This window comes from Tamandua tetradactyla, chromosome 7, assembly GCF_023851605.1.
Source record: "Tamandua tetradactyla isolate mTamTet1 chromosome 7, mTamTet1.pri, whole genome shotgun sequence".
In the NCBI taxonomy this organism is placed as follows: domain Eukaryota; kingdom Metazoa; phylum Chordata; class Mammalia; order Pilosa; family Myrmecophagidae; genus Tamandua; species Tamandua tetradactyla.
The window spans coordinates 14,776,189-14,793,712 of record NC_135333.1 but is presented as its reverse complement, the minus strand read 5'-3'; the positions used below and the strand labels follow the sequence as shown (position 1 = coordinate 14,793,712).

General features: G+C 36.6%; 1 protein-coding gene across 12 annotated transcripts in view; it reads right to left on the bottom strand.

Annotated features, from left to right (window-relative positions):
* SDCCAG8 (SHH signaling and ciliogenesis regulator SDCCAG8) overlaps positions 1-17,524 on the bottom strand; it is a 319,229-nt gene that overhangs the window by 47,722 nt on the left and 253,983 nt on the right. The window contains exon 17 of one of the 12 annotated variants that reach the window (XM_077168478.1): positions 9,781-9,881. The exons of the other annotated variants lie outside the window; for them this stretch is intronic. Coding sequence (XP_077024593.1) covers positions 9,866-9,881 — 16 coding nt within the window. The 3' untranslated portion in view covers positions 9,781-9,865. Of the gene's footprint in view, positions 1-9,780; positions 9,882-17,524 lie in introns of those variants that run through there. 12 annotated transcript variants of the gene reach the window in all.

Here is a 17,524-nt window from a genome sequence, read left to right as displayed (position 1 = left end):
CTGATCATTCTTAACAGGATTTTCTTACATCCAGAACATTCACACTATATCAGAAATGTACAGAGGCGGATTTGTGATTCACACTCTTATAGATCTCAGTGGGCCAATATGTTACATTAAGACGTCAAGCCTACATTTAAACAACTCCCTATCTGGTTTCTATGGAACAAAGTACCTTCAAAAACAAAAGGAACCACATTAAATGGAGCCAAAAGGGAAGTCAAACAAGAGTGCTGCCACATGCAGACTAAGCGCCAGGAGTTCTGGGCGTCCTGATCCCGCTGACTGCGGTGGGACCTCAACTCGGCAGAAAACTGCAATTTTAGTCAGGAGGGACACCGTGGGGTATATCCTGATTGACAAGGAAAAGATGCCCACTCAGGTGCCAAACTGAACCTTGCTCCAAGGCCAGTTTAATGGCAGGACTAATCATAAATCCCAGTCTTAATTCCCAGACTATTAGAATGCTTTTGATTACTTTGTGCTCATCAATTTAACCAACTTCAAAATATGTGATACTAATAAATGTCTGTTTTACCTCATAACGCCTAATCATTTAAAACATTGCACTTTTTGAGTGTCTACTATGTTCCAGGGTCTGTTTGAGGTAGTAGGAAATCAGTAGTGATCAAGAAAGACCAGGTCCACACCTTCTGGTACATTCTAGAGAAGAAAAGCAAATAACAAAAAAGTAGGTTCAAGTACAGAGAACACCGGTTCCATGGTTCTTAAGTGTTTTGAGTCCAATGAAGGATCAGTACCTAGAATCTTGCCTGGTATAATGTTAGCACTCAAAAAATAACTAAATCTGCTTCTCAGTTAAAAATGAACAAATATTAAATTTTGCAAACATTTTCTGGAGGGCCAAAGACCATTTATAGATTTTAGCTTAAGAATCTCATTACAAAGATGAGGTTTATGACAGTAATGAACCAAAGAAACCGAAGAGGAAGAGTCTGACAACGAGGAAGAAACGATGATAAAAACAGATCATCACAAGGTAATGAGGTAAGTGCAGGATAGAGAAATCAAAAGGGCAAATGGAAAAAAAAGACAGAGTGATGTAACTGTTTGGAGGGAGTTGGGGAAAGTTTCCTAGAAGAGTTTTTTTTTAATGTTTACATTTCTTTTATGAAAGAAACACGTGCTCAGTGCAGAAAACTTAGACATTATTGGAAAGTGCAAAGAAAGAAAATTCATTAATAATACCACTTCCCAGAGACAGAGCATAATGTATCATTCTGGTGTGTATGTATATGCTTGTGTGCATGTGCAACAGGTATAATGAGATACAGAAAAGTTTATTCACTAGAACTTGGAAGAAATAATTTGATGACCTGCTTGGGGAGAGAAGGGAGATTTCAAAGGGGCATGCTGAAGTTTTATGGTCATTAGATAGCCTTCATTGGTAGAATTTTTCAAATTCTGAATCATAACCCAATAGTGGGTGTGGTAGTTAGATTCAGGTGTCAACTTGGCCAGGTGATGATTACTGTGAATTTCATCAGTATGTAAAATTTATCTATGGCTGATTAAATTTGCAATTGGCTAAGGGCAGTGCCTTCCACAATGAATGAGGTTTAATTTAATTAGCTGAAGGCTTAAAAGAGAGAGGTCAGAAGAGAGATCAGTAGCTCAGCAGCTCAACATACCTCATCTCAGCACTTGGAGCTCACCCCAGACATTTGGAGATGCAGAAAGGAATCACCCCAGGGAAAGCCAGTGAAACCCAGAAGCCAAGAGAGAAGGCCAGCAGATGTCACCATGTACCTTCCCATGTGGCAGAGAAACTCAGATGAAAGCTAGCTGCCTAAATTTTTTAACTAAATAAATCCTCTTATTAAAAGCTGATCCGGGGATGCGAGAGTAGTTCAGTGGCAGAATTCTTGCCTGCCATGCGTGAGACTTGAATTCAATTCCCAGCCCATGCACTTCCCAGAACAAAACAAACAAACAAACAAAATCATCAAATGGTGCAGCAATAACGGGATACTCACATGGAAAAATAATGAAATGTGACCCCGCCATACTGCATACAAAAAAACCAAAAACAGCTGATCCATCTCTGGTATGTTGCATTCTGGCAGCTTTAGCAAACTATAACAGTGGGCCATAAAGTTAATTTAGCAGGTCACAATCAGATTTTTTTTTCAAGAGGAGGAAAAAATAGAAATATGGGCTACAGAGTCCATAGTATGGGTAAGTGTTGTTTCAATTAAACTCTATTTTAGCATATGTGTGTGTATGCACATGCGCATGCACCATGGGTGTGTGTATGTTCTAGTTTGCTAACTGCTGGAATGCAATATACCAGAAATGGAATGGCTTTTAAAAGGGGGAATTTAATAAGTTACTAGTTTACTGTTCTAAGGCCAAGAAAATGTCCCAATTAAAACATGTCTATAGAAATGTCCAATCAAAGGCATCCAGGGAAAGATACCTTGGTTCAAGAAGGCCGATGAAGTTCAGGGTTTCTTTTTCAAGTGAGAAGGCACATGGCGAACACAATCAGGGCTTCTCTCTCAGCTGGAAGGCACATGGGAGCACAGCATCATCTGCTGCTCTCTCTGAATCTCTCATTTTCCAAAATGTTTCCTCTTTTATAGGACTCCCAGTAAACCAATCAAGACCCACCCAAATGGGTGGAGACATGCCTCTACCTAATCCAGTTTAACAACCACTCTTGATTAAATCATATCTCCAGGGAGATGATCTAATTACAATTTCAAATATAAAATACTGAATAGGAATTAGAAGAAATGGCTGCCTTTACAAAATGGGATTAGGATTAAAATATGGCTTTTCTAGGGTACATACGTCATTTCAAACCAGCACAGTGTACAAGGTTAACATGTTAAATTTATTTCTTACTTGAGATCCAAGCTAGTTTGAGTGTATGTACACTTGAGGTAAGCAAGTGTACATATACTTTATGCAGAATTGGATTATTCTGCATAAAAGAGGGGTTCCCAAAAGTATGAGAAGATAAGAAATCTGAATACACACTTAGGGGCTGGGAGGAGAAGAAAGGAGGAAAAAAATTCCAGAGTGGGAATACTGCCGGGAAAAGATTTTTGGATGGCAGAACTAAGTATCAATAGAGGTTGCTACATTATTTCTAAGAGATGGATGGTATAAATGTCCTCCATTTCCTTTCTTATCGCATCTTCAACGATGCCTATACTGAGCAGCAGCACTTTTGTGCATATGAAGTCTTTCGGTGCTGAGTTCTACAGACAAGTTGGTATAGGGCAAAATTTGAGTTCACATGTGTGGGATATGCAAGCTAGAGTATATTTTATGTGTACATTATTTGTCTATATGCTTTTTCTTTTGTAAAAATGGAATATTATAATATGTACTGTTTTTACACTATTTCCCCTTGGAAGTATATTTTGAGCATTTTGCCATGTTAATAAATACTTATTTTCAACAAGCGATTTTTTTTCTTAACAAATTATTTTAATGACATTCTAGAAGTTCATTATAGGGAATTTATGTAAACAGTTTATGTAACTGATCTCCTGATATTGGGCATTTTGGATATCTGACTACTTTTAATGCTTTTCTCTTTTGAGTCTGGAGTCATAAGTAGTGGGTCTGTAAATGAAAAGTATCATCATATTATTATACTGCATTGTATTATCTATTTTAGTCTCTGTCCTTTGGGGTAGGACTCTTATCTAGGACCAAGGACAGTGCTAGCTGTTGTAAGCCTGTTTCAAAAATGAACTGAATAGATGGAAAATTCTGTCACAGTGGAGGGGAAGAGAGATCAGCCCAATTGACTGTTGGGGAAGGCTCTACATTGTTAGAAGTTGGAAAAAGAATGATCAATAATCATCTACAATCCCTCTTTTGATACAATCCTTGAGACTCATTTCTTGGAATTTAAAATATTTATTGTAAAAACAATAAATTCAGTTTGAATGGTTATAGTAATAAGGGATACAAAAATTTTATAATAAAAATGTAGACCTGCATCAGGAAGATTTAAACCTGAAGAACACATGACCAACAAATAAGATTTTTAAAGAATGGGCTTTTAAGGCATCCTATAGAGCAGTAAAAGAGTGTCATTGGGATATATCAAAGGAACAGATACTAACAATAACAATTAGGAAAAAAAATAACACTAGATTTCCCTTTTCCTCACCTCTCAGATGCTCTATTAGTCACTAAACAAATTTACCTTCTAAATATTTCTCCAATCCATCCTCTATTCTTCCTCCCTATTTCAGGCACCCATCATTTCCTAACTGGTATCCCCACATGGCTCCCTAAAATTCATCCTTTAAGTTTCCATCAGAGAGAGTTTTTGAAATATAATTTTGCTATTATGCCCTGTTTAAAATCCTTCATTAGCTCCCCAACACCTACAGGACAAAAAGCTAGCTTCCTGGTATGGATCTTCAATGCACTTCCTGTTTCCCACCTTCCACTCCACCAACACTGACCTGTTTGTAGCTCCTAGACTAATAGGCTGCTCAACCTGCAGTCACTCAGACCCCCGTCCTGTTCCAGGCAATGAGTCAAAAGCAGTCCAGGACTTCCATATGATCCAGCCAGACCCAAGCAGAAGATAACACTACCGATGAGCACAGTGGGCATAATCAAAATAAGAAATATGAAATGTAACAATAACTATATTTTAAGGGGCATGCGATAAAACTGAATCACTTCCACATTGTTGGAAAAATTGGAAGACCACTTTCAAATGGGTCACAAAAAGCATTATTTTAAAATGGAGGAGAAATAGAAGTTAAGTATATTTGGTTTGAAGAAGAAAAGATTTCCTCCCTCGAAGGATCGTCTTCTTAGAGCTATTCTGACTGGCCATGTAAAGGGAGAAAGGGTTTCCCAGCTTCAATTTCAAATTATCTTCTTCATCTATGACACAAAAATTATTAGCATTATATAAAAAAGTAAAATCTAGCTGATTAAAAATCTCACAAAATTTTCATTCTTTAATATACCAGGCCACTGGGGAAACCAAAAGTTTATAAAAGTATGCGGTGCATTCCTATTGACTGTCTATAAATAAAATTTGTAAAGTCAAAGTCATTTATGTAATTGTTAACAATCTTAAAAAGCAGCTCCATTAAATGTGACCAAAAGACCCTGGAAAACAAGAAACAACTAATAACACAATGAGTATTTAAATGGCCTAACTGGAGTGAGGGAGCCATTCTGGTTTTAATGAGACCAAAGCATATTTAATAATTGCGTCTAATATTTACCGAGTGCTCACTGGATGCACATCATTACATAGTGATAAACTTAAATTACTTAAGGACAGTAATTAGGCAAACATATATTGAGTAATTTTTCCAAATGAGAGGTCATAAAACATTAAGTGCTCCACATATACATCAAGTTCTGCTTTTGTTTCACTATTTTTTCCCTTTTACAGTTTTAGGAGACTGAAAAAGATGAGCTAGAAGACAAGAAAGACGGCAGGTTCATTCTGTGGATGCCTTCTAGATGCCTGGCATCGTGATTTCTGCTGGAGATACAAAGACGACTAGGATGGGGCTTCCTATTCTTGAGGAGTTCCCAGTCTGAGTCGGGCATTCCAAGAGTAACTGCGGTGTCCTCTATGTTTGAGTAAAGTGCTGAGTAATGCAGAAAGTGGAGTCAAGAAAGGCTTCAGTGAAGAGGTGAGAGTAAGAGATCTTCAGGCAAAGAAGGGAAAGTATTCCAGGTGTAGTTAGCAGAGGCAAGAGCCTCTTGACTGAGTGCTCAAAGATAAGGGTTACATCTCATACATCTGCTCAGCGAGGTTCCGGTAATCATAGAAATATGCAACAAAGGTAAGTTTCCTTAAACAAATAGTCTGTCAAATTAGGCGTGCAAGAGACTTAATGGGGGCAGGGTTGTATCAAAATAGAGAATTCTGCATGGAGGCAGCTTCACACATTTTTATGTCCTCACTTGGTTTAAGGAAGCCAAAATCGGGTACAACAAAAGATGCATTGTAGATATGGTTTATCCAGGAAAAATTATGTGATACTCTAAATCAGGTAATTCATATACAAAGAAAAAGTCTTGGCCCAACATATATATCACTTGAACTTTTAATTATCCATTCAGTTTCTGGTCTCAATCTCACAGGATAAGACAGCTTCTGCTAAACATCTAATTATCTACCTCCATTTAGTATTTTCCTTTTGATTACTAGTACTACCCCAACTCCCCACTTCTGGGAATATATAAACTATTGAGTGGGTACAGTAGAAAACACTAGACAAGAAGTCAGAAAAGAGATTCTGGTCATTATCTGGACTATAGTCTTGGAAGTCACATTATCTCTTTGGTCCTCAGTTTCCTCTTCTATTAAAATCTACGCGTGTGTGGAGGTGGGGATAGCAGAATCTTTCAGGTTTCTTCTGGTTCCATAAAATGCCATTCTCTGCAATTCGGCTCATATAAGAAACGCAGGGTTCCTTCAATTATTTATTAGTTTTTAAGGATACATTAGATAAAAATTATCTAAGTGATATCCTTATAATTTGAGAATGGGAGAAAAATCTGTAAGTATTAAATCTTGAATGTCCATCTTTTTTGTAATAAACATTTGGAAGAAACTACTCTTATTAATCTACAGTTTCAAAATGGACTATATAGTGTAATTCTGGGAAAACATGTAATCTGAAATTGTCTAAATAATTTCCAGTATTAATTTTAATTTTACAAATACAAATTTAAAACAATTTCCAGTCGGAGAAAATAAACTACCCAAAGAAACAAGTGCCTTCATTAGAATGTAAGTTCAGGCGAAATAAAGTGAAAAGTTAAGCCCAAGACTCAATTTAAGTCACAATCAAATTTCCTTATCATCAATGTAGTTTGTCAAAAATATGTGTTTCCAGATAAAAGGAAAATTATTGGAGAGCACTATGCTGCTTACCAGATTGTTTTTATATTTCTTTCATAAAAACAATTAACTAGACTGGTGCTTGAATTACCCTCAATGCCACAAAAATTATACAACCCAGATACACTTACAAATATAAGAGACTTAATTCTAAATACATGTCATCTTTTAAAGCAACCATTTGCCATTCGTGAGTGGGAAAAATAACACAATTGTAATAGGTTTATATGGTGTCTTGGCGTCTAAATCAATTTCAAGTTTTCTTTTATGATTCAGCTATTCCAAGAGTTCCAAGAGTCTGAAAATATTTCATTAAAAATTAATGTGTTATCCACACAAATGGCAAATATTGAAAACAGGAATATAAATAAAAAATAATAAAAATAGTAAGCCTAATACTGAAAAGGAAGGAAGACAGGAGGGGGAGGAGAGCATGTGAAAGGGAGAGAGATTTTAAACATCCGGTTTCTATTCTAGACCATTTATAGAAATAGACAGACACAGCAAGCAGAAGCCAAATATAATCTCCGGCTCTGAACAGGATTTGTTTTCTATCTTGTCATTATTTTTACTATATTCTTCCTAATAATATTTCTCTAGTGTTCTAGATTTCCTGACCGACAGTACTAGCCTCATTAATAGCTTACAAATGAGAGGAGGAAAACTCCGACTGGAGGATTCGGGCACATTCACGTAGTTGGGCTGCCCGGTAAAGCTACTGGCTGGGGGTTTGAAGCTTTCCCAGGAACTCTTCAATACAACAGCACAAAAATATGGCAACTTCACGCACACCATCTTATGTGTCCTTTCCCAATCTTTTAAAATGATTTTTGTAGGAACCAACACAAAATCTTTAGCAGAGAAATAGGTACCTGATCTATTACAAAAAGGTAACATGAATGAAAGATCCCATTTCACTAACACTGGCACAACGGCATCGAATGCACTCAACAGGCATTCACTCTGTTCGCTTTTTTAAATAAGAATTATTACATGTCAAATAGCAATCAAGTACCTACCTTATTCTATCTCACCCCATCAATGTACAAATGCCACTGAGACAAAGTCACATCGCTTATCAAATATGTAGTCATGGAGACACACTTGTCTCTACATCAAAATAAAGCATGGTAGGGCTTCCCTATACCAAAGACAATGAGGAAACTACTTTGAAAATATGAAAATTGTTTAATGCAGACTATAAAACATCCTTTTGCATCAAAAGAAGTGTCCCTTGTTGCATTATTTTCTACAGACTTTAAAGTATACATAAAATTAAAATTGTACCTTGTTTAATACAAATTGATCAATTATTGGGAAAGTATTTGAATTTTAATGGACTATTTTGCTGGAGATGTGCCAAGCAAATCAGGAAAAACCTAATCGTTCTAACTGTGGAGGTACACAGCCAAACATTTATAAATAGAAAAGACTATGTGATCTCAAGAATTTATTCTAAAGTGGTCCCAAAAGGTCAGTGGGCTTTTTCCCATGAAGAAGAAACCAGCCATAACTTTAAATGTTTTACGATTCTGTGATAAGTGAGGCTGTAATGTGATTTATTTCTCTAGGAAAAAAAGAAAGGTAAAATTCATGCATTATTAGAAAGGATTTTTATGGCTGTACTTCCTAAAAAATTGTTAATGGTCTTTCTTTCTACAGATTAGGTTATCTATCAAAATCAGGACTTTACCCTGACAGACCTGACATGAAAGTTGGCTGGCACTGTGTCACACGGCACTGACACACTTGAATGCAACACTTGAGTATCTGAGGGGAAGGCCACCCCAGGAAGTTGGCTGCAGACACATCCCGGCAGTGTGCCACATATTTACTGCTTGACATATCTCCTTTGTATAAATCCAGTATCTATGAAGTCAAACAAATCTCCCCCATACCTATAATAACAGGCAAGTGCATACCTTAGCCATTTTGCTGCTCAGATGGTTACAACATTTTTATACTTAAATTATAACCAGTGGTGTATAGATATTCATATGTCCCTAATTTCCAGTCTTCCTCCAACTATCTTTTACTCAAACCCTCAGCCTCAAGAAACATTGTTGATACAGGTATAAAAATCACTTCTGAGTATAGTATGATGAATTATTTACTACAAAGTCGAATTTATATCTCAGTTACAAACCATTGTGGATTTATTTTAACTGCTATAAAATTGAAATTGTTTAAGAATTGGAAATAAAAGGTTTTAATAACTTTAATATTGAAAGAGCCTCTTTTAACCCTGGAAACTGGTACTATTAATCTAGACATATATACAAATGCTACCTACAGAGTATAAATTAAGATTTGGGTCAGTGAATAAAGATTTCTTCTATTCACCAACTTTCCTGAATAAATTTCTACGATACTACAGAATCAAGCTGAATACAAGGCATTTCTTTTTATAACAAAGTCTAAAATAGGTAATCAGTTATGACTGAGTACAGCTGTGTTTTGTTTCTTCTTCAGCACTGATCTGGTTTGCATAAAACATCAATATTGAGACAATACAAAGTCCAAGACAGTTCAGTGTCCTTTATCTTTTTTTTATTATTATTAGAACCCAGAGACCTCTGGAAACTAGATGTTAGATTAAGATTCCATGTTTCATAATTCAAAGCTCAGATTTTGGATAATGCAGCCAAATAGTATGAATTTTAGTAAAATACCAACCCCAGGCACACCATTTCAGTATAAGAATCTGGCCACAAGTAGGCATTCTTGAAATGAAGAGGTAAAGCAACAGAACCAAGTAAAAGAGATAGGGAAAAGTAATGTACAAGCGAGGGGAGTATAACAAAGAATAAGACGAAGATATAGCAGATAAATAGTGCAGATATAAAAATAAAAACAGCTCATTATGAATAGCACATTTGGCATCTTAATACTCACCCATTCCTGTACCCACATTTGCAAATGACTGTTTGAGCTTCACTTAGCAGCCAGAGTCAGCAATATATTAGCTAGCTAGATGTCTGCTTTCTTTTAATGATTCATTTGCCTAGCATATAAACATGAAAATTTGCATTTAGTGGGAAAGAGTGACTGAAAAGTCACTCTGATGTTGCTTTTCTATATTTGTAAAAAAGAAAATAGCCTTAAAACACTTGTCTGTAAACTGTTGCAAACTTTTCATAGATGACAAAGAGGAAAATGGTTTTGTCCTCCTTCATACACATAAAAAATTATTACATGGAAAATAGCTATTAATTTAAGTCAATTAATTTCTAGAAAATCAAAACTAAGAAAATATCACTATCTATCCAGATATTATCACAAAGCCAAAATTCTCTTTAATCTGCTAAAGTTCAATTACCAGCAATCTGCATGTTACACATGGCCAAAACAATGCATGAAATTATTTCTTCCCCCTAAATATATGAAAACTATTCAACTAAACAAAGAAAAACAATTTTAAAAAGGAATAAGGGGTAAACATGTGGTTCAGTGGTAGAATGCTCGCCTCCTATGTGGAAGACCCAGGTTGATTCCCAGACGATGCACCCCCCCAAAAAAAAATACAAAAAAAAGAGAATAAAGCATTGTTCTCCTTATGTAATCACCTCAGAAGTTATTTTGTTCAAAATTACCAAAGAAATGTCAAAAACAACAAAGGAGTTGGTTCATAATGTTCAGCTGATTGTAGATTTCATTATTTTGTGAAACATCAGCTAGCTGAGGGAGCAAAATGAAGCACTACCACTCAAGGGCCATACACACCAAATCAACTCAAGCAGCACCCCTGCTGCTGAGGAGAATTCCAGCAATTCTTCCTTTCATTGGCCAATAGGCTCGGACAGGCACATTCAACTTCCCTTCCCAAGTCAGGTAAAGAACATCTATCTGCCTTGGAACAAAACGCCACAAAAACAGCCTAAAACAGAATATTTCCTGAGATAAAAGTGAGGTTTATGTAGTTCTACCTATCAGTGGAGCCTATTTAGTTTTAAAATTAGACTTGCTCAATTGTGCTTTTCTTTTCCTTTGACTTATTTCTTTCAACTTTTTATTGTAGTAAAACTTTTGATTTTTTAATACAATACTGATAAACTATTAAGTTTGAACTATAAAATAAAACCTAAGAACCTACTCCTTTAACAAAAACATATATTGATATCTATATAGCCAGGCAGGTTATAAACTCATTGAAGTCTTACAACAACCCTATGAGCTGGGGACTATCATTTTCCCCATTTCACAGATGAGGAGGCTAAGTCTCCCAGAGGTGAAGGATCTTGCCCAAAGTCTACAGCAGGTTCTGTGGTGGCGCTGCGATTAGAACCTAGGTAGATGGATCCAGAAGTTGCATATCTTAACCACTATGCACCTTATACTCCATTAGTAGTTTAAAAATCTTTTTAAAAGGCCATTTAGTCTTGCTGTAACCTGGCGAGATCTCTGAGACACAACATTAGCCAGAAAGTCCCTAGAACAGAATTTGCCTCTGAGATATAATTCTGTAATTAGCAAATTGGAATGTGAAAAATCTGTGAAGGAGCTTCGTGGACTAGGAAATAGGGGACCCAGAATCCAAGCCTGGTTCAGATACTAGTTCACTAGGAAATGGCAGATAAGCACCACAGCACTGTGGATAAAAGCATGGGCTCTGGTATCAGACAACCCTGTATTCCAAAATGCCATATATTCCAAGATGCCACATATTAGCTATGTGGCGTTGGGGAAAGTTAGATGACCTTGAGCACCTCAGTTTCTACATTTAGAAATTAGGAGAAAATGATACTATCTCAATATAATTGCTCTGATTAATTTAAAATGGCCTCTCTGCTGTCAATTTTTAAATTATAAAACTGTAGTTTCGTATTAGAGATCTTTCAAGGTTCCATTCATCTTACCAATATCTTGATTCCATGATATCAAGACTATAAAATAGTTAATCATAATAATAATAATACTGTACTAGATTTACATAGTGCTTATGTCTTTCCAAAAATTTGTCACATGATGCCATTTGATCCTTATAAATATTCTGCATGGTATTTAATCCCTATTTTATGGATAAAGAAGTTGAGTTTATTTGTCCTGCTCAAGATCATGTAACTAGCAGGTGGCATGGTTGGCCCATGAACCCTGATCTCTTGATCTCTAGCTAGTGTTCTTTCCTTATTACAACTTGCTGGGTTTCCACAGAAGACATGAAGCCAACTTGCAATAAACTTACACTATAGATGGCAAAAGTAAAAGAATGTGCAAAAAACAGAAGTAAATGCTTAATTGCACAAGCTGCTGGAGAGAACTGAGGAGCTGTCTCTGACTGGGGTGTATCATGCATGAAGGAGAGTATAGCAGCCATGCTTGTTTGGTGCGGAGAAGAAGCTAATATAGAGATTCCAGGAGGAGAATGAAGAAAAGAAAATAGATGTTCAACTGAAGGGACATTTGCAAGTATGCTCATAAGCATGGCTCTGGAAGGAAAGAGATGTAGCACGGAAGAGACACCATAATGAAGCATCATTCAAGGGCTGGCCCTGAGGCTGACATTATTTAATATTATTATATGGCAGGTGTATCAGACATATCTTACGGGCTTCATCAGATTCTCTCAGAGCCCTTCTTTTCTGGACCCTCAATCCCTTTTTCTTTGCCTCAGCTTCTGTTGAGTTCACTGTTTCCATGTTGGCCTTCTTGGTTCTGTCACCTGAGGCTCACTGGACACACCTTAAGTCACTGGCTCTCCTGCCACTTAAAGTCCAATGACATGTCAAGCCCTAGAATTTTTAGGATTTGGCTGCTAAAATAGCTATTAAAAGGATAGGCTCATGTAATCTAAAGTGCAGGAAATTATCTCCCAGGGGCAGTGGCCAATTCGTTAACATATTGTCTCACATTTTTTCCCATCTTTCCATGCCTCACCTTCCTTTCTCTCAATCTCACTGCTCTGGAATTAAGCCACAATAATTATTAGCATTTAATCTTTGCTCAGGCTCTAAGGCAAAAGGAATGAAGGAAATGGCAAAACCTCTTACTTCATTAGTTACTATACCTGAAAACAGATCTAGAATGATATAAAGCACAGACATAATTCACAGAAATAGAAATAGTCTGATAATGGAACAAAATGACTAATGAAAAATTCAATAAACTCAGGATCATAAACAAACTACAAAGTTAAAGATGGGAAATGATAAACAGAAAACTATTAGGGAGCCACTCTGGCTCACCAAGTATGTGACAGATACCCCAGTGTTTAAAGATTTATGTCACAGAAATGCTGACCCTCTGCTCAAAAAGGCTCCCTTCTGACAATGCTCAGAAAAAAATCCCAAATATTTTTACGTGATTCAACAGAAAAATATTTCAAGATCTAAATTCTGAGAGTTCCACTTCCTCCCAGATAACAGGAAACCACAAAAGAACATTAGCTTCCCCCAACAACGAAAAAAAGGCAAATGATTTTACAAAGCTATAATTTTTCTTGAGGCAATCAGAGAGCCGAAGTTACAAGACAACTAGGTGAATCGAATTCCAAAGGGCAACATGTCTCTCTGAAGGGAGACAGAGCACTTGAACTGTTTCATCTTTGGCAGAGCATGGGAAAAAGAAACAGCCAATGACAAAAGTAGGTAAGAAGAAAGCAGCCAAAATTTTAATGGATTCTTAGCGTGTGGGCTAGTGTGACAATCTAGGACCCCTGGGAGTCCCAGACACAAGATGTGTCTCTACTCACTCTTAAGTACATTTCCATGGGCTTCCACAGGATGCTCACAAGAAAGTCAGGAAGCAAGGCAGGAGACCTGAGAGACTGCTTATGTCCAGGTTCTGCACAGGCACAACCCCACACCTAAGTACAAGATTTTAATATATATATTATGTAAAAGCCTCAAGTTGCTTGGGCAGGGGCAAGAAACCTTCCCAAGTGAAGGTTCACTCCTTTGGGGAGAGGATAAAAATAAAATCTATCTGTCCCTGGGAAATGGGTAAAAACTTCTTGCTCCTGGTCTTAGGAAAAGGTAAACTGTCACTGAGGGAGAGATAGAAGTAAAACCCATAAGAGGTATGATGATGAATGTTTAACATCCTGATTCATACAGCCAATTTCTGTGATGTAAACATTTCCACTATGGCTAATGTTAATCTACATGATATCTAACAGCTCACGAATTTCTAAAAATTCAATAATCAGCCCCAGCAAACCACTACATCTGAACCCCCAGAAGCAGCAGGAAATCCCATCCCCAGCTCCACTACAAGCCACAATGAGAGTCAAAGAAAAGCTAGGGGGAAGAGGCAGAACATCAGAGAGGAAGCATTCCTTTAATGGGTCTATCATCAGAATGGACACAACAGAGGAAAAAAATCATTAAATATGAATATTGGTCAATAGAAAGCATCCAAGCTAAAATGCAAGTAGAGAAAAGAGCGGGGCAAATTTTTTTTTTTAAATGATCTATATAATGCATTCAAGAGCTATGGGACAATATCAAATGGCCTAATAAATGTGTAATTGGGAAGATCTAACTCCTGTTTACTGCCTCTGCCTCAACTACTGATAGTTCCCCTTTATATTTTAAAGTTATAACATTGGTTCCTGAAGAGAACATGTTTTCCTTGCACCCCCAGGACCTTCAAACATGCATCCCTTTTCTCTGTTAAGAATATTTCTACCTATCTTCAAGATTCAGTTAGGTTTTACTTCTCAAAGGAACTGCCCCTGTACCTCAAAACCTGGGTGAGTTGCCTATCTGATGTGCCCCCAGAGTACTTGGGGATACTCTTACTATAGTAAATACCTGTATGATTACTGTCTGCTTCCACCACTGAATTGGTAGCTCCTTACAGATAGAGATTGTGTCTTTTTGCTTATGTCTTCTCAATGTTTAATACATATTAATAAATGTAGAGATATGTTAATAAGCTAGAATATAGAAATAGAGCACACGCTGGCAATCTAGTTGAGGAAAACCTAAACTATGCAATGTTTAAAATTATAGAGAGTCTAAGGAAAATCAAAACATAAGTTTAGAAATGAAAGATTTACCAGATTTAACTTAGAAGCACTAAAATAAATTTTAACTATAAGGAGTAGGATATTGAAGATGCTAATTAGATGTTCTCAACTTTATTAAAGGACAAAAATCAGAGAAATGTAGCTTTAAAGAGCGCCATGAGGGAAATAAATTTATACTGGAAGAAATTTTTAAGGATTTTAAGCACAGAATATAGTTTTCGTACTTTAATATCAAATAACAGAATTTTACCTGCACCCCAGAACCATGTTCACTGTTTGTTACTTACTAACAGTGTGGTCATGAGCAAGTTCTTTCATGTTTTAATCTTTGTCACTTCCTCACTTTCCTCATTTACAAAATACTCCTTTTTAGGTTGTAAGGATTGCCTAAAATAGTCCATGAAAAGTCTTTAGAACTGTGCCTGGCACAGAGTTGGTGTTCAACAAATGTTGCCTACTACTACTAATTAATTCCAAGTCAGCAGAAACCCTAAGATAGATGCTCAATATTCATAGGCTCATGATTCTTGCACAATTCTAATGTATGCTTAGAAATTTTTAAATTGAATTGCTCTATTATCTGACTTAATAGTAGGAAAAGCAAACTCACTATAACAAACCTAACAATACTACAATTGTTTGGTTACAGATGGTTTGTCAGAATTTTTGCCTCCAAAATTTATTTCTTGGTAACTATATTGTTGAAGATTTTTTTTCCTTTCAAATTGTTAAATGCTGTAAAAGTTTACCCTCAGGAATGAAAGTTAAACTCTATTAGCCTTTTTCTCCCCTCTGTTTCTAAGAAAAGATCTAATGGATGAAAGTGTAATTGAGATTTTAAAAAGAGTATTTCTCTCTCCCAACTATGCTAAAAACATGATTTTGTTTTTTCATTTTTCTTTTAAACTAGGTAAAGACATCCCTCTTAAAGTTTGGTTTGGGACTCATGTTGAAAATGTTCACAACTGAATAGGACACACACATACACACACTTAATCACATATTCACAAACAGCATACCAAAGTTATGGTCCAAAATATTGTTCCACAAATCAGTTGAAAATCCAGAAAACACTTTTCATTGGAAATAACATTATATAAAAATGGCATGGGATCACAAGAGCAAATTTAATGCATAAAGCAAATAAACTATCTTCCTAAATAAATGTCAGCCTCCTTAAGTGTCATGGTTAGGGACATGTGTTAACTTGGCCAGGTTGTAGTACCTGTTTATCCGATTGGGCAAGCGCTGGCCTGTCTGTTGCAATGAGGACATTTCATAAGATTAGATCATGATCACGTCAGCTGCATCCACAGCTGATTCCATTTGTAATCAGCCAAAGAGGAGTGTCTTCTACAATGAGTGATGCTTAATCTAATCATAGGAAGCCTTTTAAGGAGGATTCAGAGGAGACAGGTTCCATTCCTGCTTCGGCTGGTGAGCCTCTCCTGTGGAGTTCATACAGACCCTCCATCGGAGCTGTCAGCTTCACAGCCTGCCCTGTGGATTTTGGACTCTGCGTTCCTGCGATCACGTGAGACACTTTTATAAATTTTATATTTGCAAGTGTTCCCTGTTGATTCTGTTTCTCTAGAGAACCCTAACTAATACTGCATCTCTAGACTCTTGAATGGAGCCTGGAGTATACCAAGGGCCTGGAAGAATTTGTTTAATGAAGGAAGTTGAACTAGTTAGTCATAGTAGGAAACATTTATTGAACACCAACTCTATGCCAGGCACTGGCATAGAGTTCTAATGACTTTTCATGTACTATTTTAGCCAATCCTTACAACCCTAAAAAAGGAGTATTTTGTAAATCAGGAAAGTGAGGAAGTGATGAAGATGAACATAAACATGGAAGAACTTGCTCAGGCCACACTGTTAGAAAGCAGCAAATCCAAGAAAACCCAGAGAACATGGTTCTGGGGTGCATACTTTAAACACTCAGCAAATTGCCTCTAAAATTTCAGTTCTAGGTTTTAAAATTAAGATTTTTAACCTGAAGATAGCTTAAAGAGGATAAGTTCCATAAGGGCAAGGGTATCTGATTGCCTGTCCAGTGATGTATGCCAAGTATAACAGTGTCATATGCAGTTGATCCTCGTTATTTGCAAATTCTGTATTAGCAGATATGCCTACTTGCTAAAACATATTTGCAACCCCAAATTAATACTTTTGCAGCCATTCACAGACATGCACAGAGTGGCAAAAATTTGAGTCACCTGATTCGCATGTTCCCACTTGAGGTCAAACAGGGTGATGCTACACCTTCTTATTTCAGTGTTCATACCACAAGCAAGTGTTCTTTTTTGTGGTTTATTTAGTGTCATGTTTTTTGCCTTTGGTGCTTTCACTGTTTAAATGGCCCACAGGCATAGTGCTGAAGTGCTATCTAGTGTTCGTAAACCCAAGGCTGTTATGTGCTTTACAGAGGAAATATGTGTTAAGTTTCATCCAGGCATGACTTACAGTGCTGTTGGCCGTGAGTTCAATGTTAATGAATCAACAGTATATATTAAATAAGGTCTCATTAAACAGAAACATACATTAAATAAGGTTATGTATGTATTGATTGATGAAAATGTGACCAGAGACTGGCAGGAATCTAACCTTTTATTCTTCCTGGGAACGATGGTTTAGTATTCACTAATTCAGTGTTTGCAGTAACTTCAAAACAT